Below are 13780 nucleotides of genomic sequence, written 5' to 3'. Positions count from 1 at the left end.
AACACAGTAGGCTATAGCCTAGACTTAAAAAAAATAAAAAATAAAAATTATAATGTAACTTAGCTATGTATCAAAAAATTATTTTACGAATCTTCAAAATTATGGTGTACTATAACTCCTTTTTATTTGAGGCAATGTTAATCATACGTTGTTTTTGAAAGATCTTATATGCAGAATGATGAAGTAGCCTAAGTTGTGAACGTCTCTGCATGGCAAATAGCCTAGGCTATTCACAATACAATGTGTTTACTAAAAACAATGTACTGCTATTCCTCCCTTAATATTATGGAACTCATAACAACACATAATGGCCAAAATGCACACCTGAAAGTTCTGAAACAGAAAACAGAAGCTATAGGCAGAAGTGGCTCATCCTCGCACGCTCAGTGCAACAATTTGATGTCGCCGCCACGTTCACCGATTGGCGGAGAGTCTTTTGAGTTTAGCCGTCGCTTATGCTGTGTCATGATGAGCTGTCAGCGATTAAACTAGGCTACTTTATTCTGAATGGACTGCAAATAAATCATAAGGTTGCCGTTTGAGAACCGGACAATTTCGTCCTGACAGGTAAGAAATTAGGAAAGTGATAAAGTAGTACGCGAGGAGCGAGGACGACACCAGAGATAGCAACATTAGCCTATAGTAAGAATTTTTTTATCGTGTTTTCCTGTGTTTCAAGACATCTCAGCTCAGGGTGTGTTGTTTCAGTATTTCGTCGAGCCAATGACAGCTTGCAACGCGCTTTCCTTATAAAAAATTAATAACTTTATTGTTTCTGCTCTTGTGCAGTCTCTTGTGTAATTTAGTTACCATCACTACTTATCCCTAGTGATGTATCTTGTGTTACAGATAAGTGGTGAATATTGTGCAAGTTCAAGTCTCTTCTTCGTTTGAAACAGCAGTGGAAGCTGACTGACCAGACGTGCTTCTCTGTATAAAGGTAGTAGTGATGTTTTAAATGGACCGATTGGAAATGAAGAGTTGCAACTTTTGTTACATTACTAATTAGTTGTTATTTCTTCAGCTGATAAACCAACAATGGAGACAAAACAGTGTGAAGAGATCACGGAGATGGTGTGTTTAGAGTCTGATCTGCAGGATGGACAGTAAGAAGCAACTTTTAGAATCATCCAAACATTTGTAGACAATAAATAGGCTAATGAAAGTGTTTATTTAATTTAGTTATTTATTAGCTAAGCTATAAAAACACAGAGGGTCAAAAGTTTGGAATAATTAGCCTACATTTCATTTTATGAAAGTACAGTAAAGCGGTAATATTGTGAAATATTATTCGAATTTCAAATAACTGTTTTCTATTTTAATATATTTTAAAATGTTCATTTTTGGGGGGCTGAATTTATTTGATCAAAATACAGTAAAAAATTAAGAAATATTATTTTAACTATTATTATAACGGTTTTCTTTTTTAATATATTTTAAAATGTAATTTATTCCTGCGATGGCAAAACTGAATTTTAGGCAGTCATTACTCCAGTCTACAGTGTCACAAGATTCTCCTGAAATCTTCCCAAGGCTGCATCCAAAGTCACATACTTCCCTACTAGTATTTGGGCTATAGTAGGCGAAAAACAGTATGTGATTAAAGCATGTCTGAATTCACAGTACTCATAAAAGAGTCTGCAAAAAGTAGCCAGATGACCAACTTCCAGTGAATACAATGGACACTTTACTATCCCATGTGGCCATGGGACAGGATTTATGAATGGCATGAAGCAATGTAACTGACACTGGTAGGTCACATGATAACATGACGAATTTAGTATGTCCATACTACACACATTCATACTATATAGAACATACTTTTTAGCGGTTGTGAATTACTTATTCAAAATAAGTAGGCTACCTATTCAAGAGTGTATGGCTGCGTCCGAAATCGCGTACTATGTGAGTTTGTACTACATTTGAATTAGAACGTACTTTACGACCGTTAAAAAAGTACGTTCTATATAGTATGGAAGTACGCGATTTCGGACGGAGCCTATGTGATTTCAGATGCAGCCCAATATGCTGATTTGCTGCTTAAGAAACATTTCCTATCATCGATGTTGAAAAATGTTTGTGGTAGTAAGATCTTTTTTTTTTTTTTAAATAGAAATTAATACTTTTATTTAATGACAGACAAGGCATTTATAATGTTACAAAAAATTTCTAGATGAGTTCTATTCTAGTTCTATTCTTTTCTGTTCATCAAAGATTCCTGAATTTTTTTTTAGCACAGTTTCCATAAATATATTAAGCAACAAAACTTGTTTTCAACATTGATAATATCCATTAATCATAATTGAGGACCAGTGATATTTATAATAATTGAATACTAAATAAAAATATACAATAAAGACAACAAAGACTGGAGCTGAAAATTCTGCTTTGGGATCACAGGAATGAATTACATTTTAAATATATATTAAAATTGAAAACAGTTATTTTCAAATGTAATTATAATTATTCCAAACTTTTGACCGCCAGTGTAAAAATAATTGTATTTTTTTTATTTATTCATTCTGGCATCATTCATGTCAACCACGTTTGTCCTAGAATGAAGGAGGTTGAGCTGGACCAGCATAAAATCCTGTTGGTACGCAATAAGGGAGAATTTACTGCTGTGGGTGGTCTGTGCACTCATTATGGCGCCCCGCTTATCAAAGGTAGGGTATGGTCTGAAAATCACACAGGCTGACACAAACTGAGCTATAAATAACCATGTCCTGTGTTTACTTTGTACTGTAAGTACAATGAAAACAGGTTTTGTTTTTTTCATTTATCATTCTGTGCCCTTATCCTTTGTCATTCTCTATTCTGAGCAATATCTGGTTACTCTGCCTTAATTTATTTCAAGTCTACCGTGGCATTGTGTTTCCAACCATCGTAAAAGCAGTTTTATGCTTGTAGGTGCATTGCTTGGAGATCGAGTTCGGTGCCCGTTTCATGGAGCATGTTTCAATACTAAAACTGGAGATATCGAAGAATTTCCTGGACTGGACTCTCTGCCTACATACAAAGTATGATTAAATACTGCAGGATGGTACTCAAGCATTCTTTTGTGTCATATGCCTGATACAAATTATTTTTACATGCAATTTCCCATATAGTATATAATGAATGAAACCATTATCTATTTTTTTAACTTCTGTCCTGTTAAGGTCAAAGTTGAGGCTGGTAAAGTGTATGTGACCGCTGATAAAAAGGTTAGTCATGTACCGTTATGATTGTAGGTTCAGCTCGAGAGTAGTTGCTTTTGAGGAGCATTTCATTAAATTTTATGTATTTTGCACTTCTTAGAAACTGAAGAAGCGTGTTAAGAAAATGTGCAGTAGAGTGCCTGCAGTCAGCCACACGTTTGTTATGATTGGAGCAGGTGAGTAATAGATACATCATCTAGACAAATCTTTCTATAAAGTATATTTAATGCTTATTCCCTGTAAGTGTATCTTTCATCTCATCCTGAGGTGTTCATCACCCCCTAGAGGTTTCTGTGTCACACTGCAAGGGGTCAGCCAAATAATAAAATATGTTTAACAAAAAACATTTTCAAGTTAACCTAAACAAAGTAAAGTTGAGAAGCTGAAGTTCAACTATATGTTTCATTGTCCCTCCAATACATTTTAAATGTGATGCACAAGTCTATCCACCATGGCCACCAAGTTTGTAGCCACTCTGCTAGTCTGTCATGGTGGGAAATGCAACATTTGTATGGCTTTGTGTTTTCACAGGTCCAGCTTCATTGCAATGTGCAGAAACCTTTCGTCAGAATGATTATGGAGGGAGAATTATAATGGTTACTAAAGATGAGGAACTGCCTCTGGATAAGACCAAGCTTAGCAAGGTTGGAATCCATGGTCCTTAGATGAAACAAACCCAGATTATATGATTTTAATGGCTCCCCATTACCTTATTGAATGTATAAACCTGTGTAGTTCCTTGTTATGAAGATGTTGTGTGTACAACATGGACTCTTGTAGGCAATGAATATTGAAATTGAAAAGTTGTTGCTGCGACAGAGTGATTTCCTTCAACACCATGGAATTGAAGTGTGGACTAAAAAAGAGGTGGGTTGTTTTATATCATCCATTTCTTTTCCTGGGATCACATGCATTATTCATGGACATTAATAATAACTGTACCTCAAAGGTAAAGTCTGTTGACACAGAGGCTAAAACATTGACTTTCAAGGATGGCACTATCCAACACTATGACCAGCTCTTGATTGCTACAGGTGGCAGGTTAGATCATAACTTGTTATAAAAGTTTAAAAGTGCTCAAGATTAGATAAATGTCTAAAAATACCATATATAATGATAGACATACGTCTGATGGTGAATTTTGTACTTTTGTATTTAGAGCCAGACCTCTAGAGTGTCCCGGTGCTGAACTAGAAAATGTGAAATTGCTGCAGAGCTATAAGGATGCCACAGAAATTCATCGCTTAAGTGCAGGCAAAAAGGCTGTCATCGTTGGAACTTCATTCATAGGTATACAGAAATCAACTGGAAAGTAGTATTCTTTCACAAGCACTAGCTAAGGCTGTGTCTGAAAGTTTAGGCAAGCTGACCTGTTGTCTCATTGCTCTATCAGGCAGTGAATCTGTAGGCAGCGTTTGTGCACCTCATGAAATGTATTCAATCAAATATTGAATTACTATAATAATAATTTCCCACTATAAATTATATCAAAACTTGAAAAAGTTGGTCAAAAACGTACATTTACAAACCACAAATTTCAAGTAGCTGCTCACTGCAGGGGAAATGGGTGGAGTTTACGTCTAGCTCCTCCTCACTTGATCTCCAGCGAGAAGGAGCGAATGTAATTTGAGCCTAATGGGTGGAGCTAGAATATCTAACCACACCCTAACCCTACCCACAACTCTATACCTCCACCCCATTAGACGCCTAGAGAGGTGGAGCTGGAGGTGGACTCTGCAGCGAGTACCACTTGCGAATTTCAGGCTCCATTTTTATTTTTTGGCTCAACTGTCACTTCTATGCTGCTTTCAAAAAATGATCAGAGGAAGGCATATCACTAGACAGGATGTGACACAATCATTGCATTTGGACGTGTCTTGTTGCTCTCCTATCACTGTATGCTGCCGCAGCCTAAGTTAATGGCAATATTGCAAATTATGACTTTCAATTATCAATCAGGAATGGAGGTAGCAGCTTATCTGTCTGACAAGGCAGCCAGCGTCACTGTTATTGGCAGCAGTAAGTTTCCTTTCCAGTCATCACTAGGTCCAGATATTGGAAAAATGACAATGGAGGTCAGTGAACATTGTGATATTTTCTTTCATTTTTGGTTTACTGTTATACACCATCTATCACAAGTAATTATTCTTCTGCTAAAGATGCTGGAGGAGAAAAACGTGAAGTTCTACACAAGCAATAGTGTGGCTGAAATTCGGGGTGAAAATGGAAAGGTACTGTAAGAGTAAGCGCGTTACTAAACAATCATGGAGCTGATGTCAGTGCATCATAAATAAAAGATATTATTTGTTTAGGTCAAGGAAGTTGTTCTGAAAAATGGTGAAGTCCTTCCAGCGGATATCGTAATTGTGGGCATTGGTATGTACAAAAACTGTTTTTGTCATAGCAGTTTTGTTGTTGTCACAAAACAGTTACATGATCTATATTCCTTTCAAAGGTGTCATTCCCAACTCTGATTTCCTTAAGAGTACATCAGTGGAAATTGATTCACGCAATGCTGTTGTTGTTGACAAGGTAACCGCCTTCATATCACATACAGCAAACACTTTAATTAACAAATAGAGCCATTTTTATGACATCTGTGTTTTTTCAGTTCATGAAAACCAACATTCCTGATGTCTTTGCTGCTGGAGATGTGGTGTCTTTTCCACTTCCTATGGTCGGACATAAGAGAGTCAATATTGGACATTGGCAGTTGGCACAAGCTCAAGGTACCACCTGATATAACAATAAGAGTTTTAATGTTCAAAAATGAAAAAAAAAAAAAAAGAAATAATACAGCAAGGACACATTTATTTCAACAAGGACACATTAAATTGATCAACTTTTACATTGTTACCAAACATTTTTCTAGTTCAAATGTATGCTGTTCTTTTTACATTTCTATTCATCAAAGAATCCTAAAACATTTATCATGATTTCCACAAAAATATTAAGCATAGATTAAATATTAATCTGTTTACATCATTGATTATAATAAGAAATGTTTCTTGAGCACCAAATCAGCATATTATAATGTTTTCTGAAGAATCATGTGACACTGAAGACCGAAGTAATGATGCTGAAAATTCATCTTTGCCATCACAGGAATAAATTACATTTAAAAATATATTAAAATAGAAAACAGTTAAATTTTTTTTGAAGGGTTGTGTTTTGTGGTCATGTGTAAAATATGTGGTGGTGGTCTTCCACAGGAAGAATTGCTGGCTTAAACATGCTAAGTCAACAGGTTGCGATTGATACTGTGCCATATTTCTGGACCATGCTGTTGGGAAAAAGTATCCGATATACAGGTGACCATTCCAAGATAAATCTCCCTTCTCTGAGCAAATATGATATTTTAATACATGAATAAAGTCATTTTAACTCTTCGTCTATTTTAATTCTACTAGGCTATGGAGAAGGATACACTGACATTGTTTTCAAAGGAAGTACTGAAGAAAGAAAATTCTTGGCATTTTATATCAAGTAAGCTGGTAGTTTATGAAGAGGCCTTAAAAGTCCATGAAATCTTTATATCTTGAAATTATGATCTCTCTTCATTCATCACTGTTTATATCATAATCCAGAGATGAAGAAGTTGTTGCAGCTGCCAGCTTGAACTTTGACCCTGCTGTCGCAAGGTTGGCGGAAATGTTATTGATGGGGAAGAGGGTCACTAAGGCTCAGGCACAGTGAGTATCAATAAGTCAGAAACCCTCAACTCATTGCATCCAAAATGCCAGAACTATGAATCAAAATGCAATTATTGAATTTATTTGCATGCGTGTTTAGGGGATATAATACAGGGTTTTCTCTCCTTTCACAGATCTGATGACCTCAGCTGGTTGCAGCTCCCATGAAAGTGCTTTGGCAACACTTTCCTCCATGACTGTGTTGATTACAGTTTTTCCATCTATCATTTTATTCTTACCTATCTTCAGTAACAAAGACAGTAATGTGTTTTGTCTTCTATATATTTTTTTTTTCTTACATTAATGTTTTTGTTCCTGGAAAGAATATACAGTTTTGGTACAGTATTCTCAGAGACAGATGATTACCAGCTGCACTAGGATGCACTAAATAATGTGTGACAAGCATTTGGAAATTTTATGAGACAATAAAATATATTACTTTTTCTTTACTTAAATATTACATACCCAAGAAAAGTTATCATGTCATTGTGATTAGAAACACATACAAGTCTAAAAATCACTCCAGAGGTCTTAGGGTCAGTTAGTTTTAGAGCACCTTGTTTAATCTTCAATGCAAATTTTAATTGCAGCTATACAAGAAACGTTGTGGGGACAACATTTTGGATCGCATGACGAAAACATTCTTATAAATCATACTAAATAATGTTTTTGAAAAAAACAATGCAGTTTTCTGTGATGGGTAGGTATAGGAGATAGAATATACACTTTGTACAGTATAAAAATCATTATGTCTTTGGAAAGTCTCCATAAAATGTGGAAACCCAATGTGTGTGTGTGTGTGTTCATGTTTTTCTATCTGATAGACTTCAAGCTGAATGCTCACTGACTCATGCAGACTCATGTCACCGTGGAGACCTAAATCGAGGTCCCCATGAGGGAACAAGCTTATAAATCATATAGAATTAGTTTTTTTGAAAATGTAAAAGGGGTAGGGGTAGGGTTAGTGTAAGGGGATAGAATAAACAGTTTGTATAGTATAAAAACCATTATGTCTATGGAGAGTCACCACAGGATAGTGAACCAGACGTGTGTGTGTGTGTGTGTGTGTGTGTGTGTGTGTGTGTTTGCGCGCACATTTGTGTTAGTGTGTAGGGGAGACCGGGGGCAATTGTAACAAATTTTGATCATGTTGTCATTACTCAAAAACCTCTTGTTTCTAAGAATGGTGATACATTGCAACATCAAAAAGGACAGATAATGAATATCTTCAGAGAAGCTGTGTAGACAACACCATAAGGATTTACATCTACTGAGGTGTCACAATTGGTGTTATGTGCTTTTAACACACTTAAGAAGTAATATTGCTCAGAAAATACGATAATCTTCTTCATATGTCATTTTGTATTACTCTTTTTGTACACTTTTTGACGGTAAATAGGCTATTTCGATTTCTTATTCCGTAATTATTACACTTACAATCATAGCAGACTTTTTATTAACAAATTAAAGTAATTATAATTACATAAATACACATATAAAACAACGTTCTACTGAAATAATTTGGCACATAGTCTTAGAGCTAAACCTTGACTCACTAGGGCCCAGGTCAGGAAGCAGACAAACTGGCTAAACCGACCGTCTGCTAGCTGTCTCATGTCACCGGAGTCAGATAAATCCCAGCACATAGAGACTCTTTCACCTAGATATTATCATATAGAGACTGTGTCTGTTCCCCGAATTAGTAAATACAAAAAAAAAAACATCAAAACCATTCAACAGTAAAAATGTAATTGATGTCCAACAAATAAACAACAGATATAATACAGATGAACAATTGATAAAGCTTGGGTTGCTGAATATTCGATCCCTTTCCCCAAAAGCGCTTATTGTTAATGATATCATTACAGATAATGATCTAGATGTGCTGTGTTTGACAGAAACCTGGCTAAAACCTGACGACTACATTACTTTAAATGAGTCAACCCCCCAAAATTATTGTTATAAACACGAGCCGCGTCTGAAAGGCAAAGGGGGAGGGGTTGCTGTAATTTATAATAATATCTTCAGTATTACTCAGAAGTCTAGTTTCAAATATAATTCATTCGAAGTTTTGGTGCTTTATGTAACGTTATGTAGTGTAAATGATAAATCCCGTTTAACATTTGTGTTAGCTACTGTATACAGGCCACCAGAGCACAATACAGACTTTATCAAAGAATTCGCTGATTTTCTATCAGAGTTAGTACTGGCCGTAGATAAAGTACTAATTGTTGGTAATTTTAATATCCATGTAGACAGCGAAAAAGACGCATTGGGATTAGCATTTAAAGACATTGTAAACTCTATTGGAGTTAGGCAACACGTGTCAGGACCCACTCATCGCCATAATCATACTTTAGACCTAATATTGTCACTTGGAATAAATGTTGATATCGTTGAAATTCTGCAGCAGAGCGATGACATCTCAGATCATTACCTAGTATCATGTATACTTAATTTAGCTAAGGCTGCAAAGCCGCCCCATCATTTCAAAAATGGCAGGACAATCACTGCTGCCACTAAAGATTTTTAAATAATCTTCCTCATCAGTATCATCTCCTCAGCATCCCAGATAGCTTAGAAGAACTCGATGTTGCAACAGAAACTATTGACTCTCTCTTTTCCAGTACTTTAGACCCAGTTGCTCCCCTGCGCTTAAAGAAGATTAAAGAATATAGTCCAACGCCGTGTTACAACGAGCACACTCGGGCCCTTAAAACAGCAGCCAGAAAAATGGAGCGCAGCTGGAAGAAAACAAAACTAGAGGTCTTTCGTAATTTGTGGAAAGAGCGCATGATCGCATACAGAAAGGCCGTAAAAACTTCTTGATCTGCTTATTTCTCGAATCTCTTAGAAGAAAACAAACACAACCCTAGGTATTTATTCAATACAGTGGCTAAATTAACCAAAAATAAAGCTTCAACTTCTGATGTTTGTAAACAGCACAGCAGTAATGACTTTATGAACTTCTTTACATGTAAGATTGATAATATTAGGAAGAAAATGTTAACCATGCAGCCGTCTACTACAGTATGACAACAGACAGAGCATTGTAATGCCACTAAGGAAAAATTACACTCATTCACTGCTATAGGAGAAGAAGAATTGGCTAAACTCTTTAAATCATCAAAATCAACAACATGATTATCAGTATTTTCACAGCTCTGCACAAACGTTGTCATTAATGAAGATAAGATAATGGATTAATAATTTAGTTAGAGTGTTCAAGGTATCAGTGTTCAAGGAACATTTCGATTTCATTGCAAGTAATTACAATTTTGATTTTAAAAAATGCACTGCTCTTGAGGATATGCTCAACTCTGTACCGACTAGGCTATTAAAAGAGATGCTACCAGAGGTCATAGATCCTCTTCTTAATATCATTAATTCATCTTTGTCTTTAGGATATGTACCGAAAACTTTTAAGTTGGCTATTATTAAACCACTTATTAAAAAAAAGCAACTTGATCCTACAGAATTAGTCAATTACAGGCCAATCTCAAATCTACCCTTTCTGTCAAAAATACTTGAAAAGGCAGTGTCTTCACAACTATGTTCCTTTTTAGAAAGAAATGGTATCTGTGCAGATTTCCAGTCAGGATTTAGACCGTATCATAGTACTGAGCTCTCATCAGAGTTACAAATGATTTACTCTTATCATCCAATCGTGGCTGTATCTCTCTACATTTACATTTATGCATTTGGCAGACGCTTTTATCCAAAGCGACTTACATTGCATTCAAGGTACAAATTTTATATTTTGTTAGTTCTTGCTTTTCCTGGGAATCGAACCCATGACCTTGGCGTTGCTAGCGCCATGCTTTACTGTTTGAGCTACAGGAAAGCTAAAGCTTATTCGATACTATTGACCACAACATTCTTTTGAATAGACTCGAAAATGATGTAGGCATTAGTAGAATTGCATTGGCATGGTTTAAATCATACCTATCTGACCGTTATCAGTTTGTAGCAGTAAATGAAGAAATGTCACACCGATCACAAGTTCAGTATGAAGTACCGCAGGGCTCAGTGCTAGGACCATTGCTTTTCACCCTGTACATGCTACCACTGGGAGATATAATTAGGAAGCAAGGCGTTAGTTTTCATTGTTATGCTGACGATACTCAGCTCTATATTTCTTCACGCCCTGAAGAAACTTACCAACTCACAAGATTAACGGAATGCATAGCTGATATAAAAAATTGGATGACCAGTAATTTCCTGCAACTCAATTCAGAAAAAATATATATTTAATTACTGGACAAAAAAGCCCCACAAGTAGTTATCTAAAATACTGTCTAACACTTGATGGCTGCTCTGTCAAGTCCTTGTCGTCAGTGAGGAACCTGGGTGTGCTCTTTGATACCAATCTTTCGTTTGAAAGCCACGTTTCTAACATCTGTAAAATTGCATTCAACCATCTTAAAAATATATCTAAATTACGGCACATGCTCTCAATGCAACATGCTGAACAGTTAATTCATGCGTTCATGACCTCAAGGCTATATTATTGTAATGCTCTACTGGGTGGTTGCCCTGCTTGCTTAATAAACAAACTCCAGCTGGTCCAAAATGCACCAGCTCGAGTTCTGACTAGAACCAGGAAGTATGACCATATTAGCCCAGTTCTGTCAACACTGCACTGGCTCCCTATTAAACATTGCATACATTTTAAAATCTTGCTTGTTACTTACAAAGCACTAAATGGTTTAGCTCCCCAATACTTGAGCGAGCTCTTAACACATTATACTCCATCACGTCTACTGTGGTCTCAAAATTCTGGCCAGTTAATAATACCTAGAATATCAAAATCAACGGCAGGCGGTCAATCCTTTTCCTATTTAACACCTAAACTCTGGAACGTTCTTCCTAGCATTGTTTGGGAAGCAGACACACTCTGTCAGTTTAAATCTAGACTAAAAACACATCTCTTTACTATGGCATACACATAAAACACTTTTTCAATTAAATGATTGTTAGGCTGCATTAACTAGGTCAGCCGGAACCGGGAACACTTCCCATAACACCTGATGTACTCGTTACATCATCAGAAGAATGGCATCTACGCTAATGTTAGTCTCTCTGTTTTATCCCGAGGTCTACTGCAGTCAGCCGGATCGGGGCCGTATCCAGTTCAGATGGTGGACCTGCGCCCAGACAAGACCAAAGCATGACTCTGAAGTGTCTGCAGAGACCGTGTCAATTAGACTCCCCCTGAAATTGCCTCATCGACACGGCATCCTCAATAAACCCGTCTCCAGCGTGATGACTCCAATTGTTCGAATATTCCTATTTAATAATTGTTAAATCGATATGTCATCCTCAATAAACCCGTCTCCGGCGTGATGACTCCGATTGTTCGAATATTCCTAATTGTTAAATCGATATGTCATCCTCAGTAAAACCCATCTCCGGCGTGTTGCCTCCGATCTTTCGAATATTGCACTTTAATAATTGTTTCATCAATACGGCATCCTCAATAAATCCGTCTCCGGCATGATAACTCAGATATTTCGATTATTCCTATTTAATAATTGTTTTATCGACACATCATCCTCAATAAACCCGTCTCCGGCGTGTTGCCTCCGATCTTTCGAATATTCTGATTAGGGATCGACCAATATGGATTTTTTAGTTTTTCATCAGCCTTAGCCAATGACCGATACGGGCTGCTGATTTTCTTGAGCCGATATTTGGAGCCGATACTGCTTTTGCTCCCTCAATTTACATCATAAAAATGACACAATGATCATGATGATAACAATTTAAAAATTAAAAAAGGAACATTTATTGAACTAAAAAAAACTATATTTAACAAATAGTAAAAACAGGTGAGGTAGAACAAGAAAAAAAGAGTTCAGTGGTGAAACTAAATTCTGAAAATAAATATTTAAGCATAAATAAAATAATTACACTATTGCACACAGTATCAACAAGCAAGCATCCTAATAAAGTGCACACTGACTGTACTTTACTTAAAACTTTTATACTTTTAAAACTATTCACAACATAGTCATTTAAAGGTATAGTTCACCAAAAAACGAAAATGTGATGTTTTTCTGCTTAACCCTAAGGCATCCAAGATGTAGGTGTCTTCGTTTCTTCAGTTTGAACACAAATTAAGATTTTTAACTCCAACTGTTGCTGTGTGTCACTCATATAATGCTTGTCAAGGGGGTCGAATTCTATTAGAGTAAAAAAAACATGGACAGACAACTTCAAATTAAACCCGCGGCTCGTGACGACACATTGATGTCTTAAGACACGAAACGATCGGTTTCTGAGATAAACCGAACGGTATTTATGCAAATATATCACCTCATATCAGACGAACGCTTCAGCTCTGCAGACTGCCATCACTTCCTGTGAGTGAGGTCAAAATTCCAGCCAGGTCATAGATATATACATAGATTAGTGCCTGCGTGAATCATGGCGTGGATCGCTCGAATGAGGAATCTATGTATACATATCTATGACCCGGCCGGAGTTTTGACCTCACTCACGGGAAGTGAAGGCAGTCTGGAGAGCTGAAGACATTCGTCTGATATGAGGTGATATAATTGCATAAATACCATTCGGTTTCTCTCAGAAACCGATCGTTTCGTGTCTTAAGACATCAATGTGTCGTCACGAGCCGCGGGGTTTAATTTGAAGTTGTCTGTCCATGTTTTTTTACTCTAATAGAATTAGACTCCATTGACAAGCATTATATGAGTGACACAGCAACGGTTGGAGTTAAAAATATTAATTTGTGTTCTACTGAAGAAACGAAGACACCTACATCTTGGATGCCTTGAGGGTTAGCAGAAAAACATAAAATATCGGCCGATATATTGGCCGGCCAATATGTCGGTCTAACACTAATTCCGATCTATTATGACCTCTGAC

The 13780-nt window shown here is 36.5% G+C and overlaps 1 protein-coding gene across 2 annotated transcripts; it reads left to right on the top strand.

Annotated features, from left to right (window-relative positions):
• Positions 1-385: 385 nt before the first annotated feature.
• Positions 386-8066, top strand: aifm4 (apoptosis inducing factor mitochondria associated 4). Of its 2 annotated transcripts, none has more exons than XM_079824258.1 (20): positions 386-642; positions 850-940; positions 1025-1106; positions 2557-2666; positions 2911-3020; positions 3162-3206; positions 3301-3376; positions 3732-3844; positions 3981-4067; positions 4150-4241; positions 4360-4490; positions 5160-5275; positions 5360-5431; positions 5513-5576; positions 5656-5732; positions 5812-5929; positions 6413-6511; positions 6611-6686; positions 6788-6892; positions 7027-8066. In XM_079824258.1, the coding sequence occupies exons 3-20, from the start codon at positions 1039-1041 to the stop codon at positions 7058-7060; spliced, it is 1593 nt and encodes a 530-aa protein (XP_079680384.1). In that variant the 5' UTR covers positions 386-642; positions 850-940; positions 1025-1038; the 3' UTR covers positions 7061-8066. The 2 variants fall into 2 exon arrangements, with proteins under 2 accessions (XP_079680384.1, XP_079680383.1); XM_079824257.1 differs by having other exon boundaries at positions 399-567.
• Positions 8067-13780: the final 5714 nt, after the last annotated feature.

This window comes from Gobio gobio (assembly GCF_949357685.1).
Source record: "Gobio gobio genome assembly, chromosome: 8".
Classification (NCBI taxonomy): domain Eukaryota; kingdom Metazoa; phylum Chordata; class Actinopteri; order Cypriniformes; family Gobionidae; genus Gobio; species Gobio gobio.
Note: the sequence above shows the minus strand (reverse complement) of the source record. Positions and strands in the feature narration are given on the sequence as shown.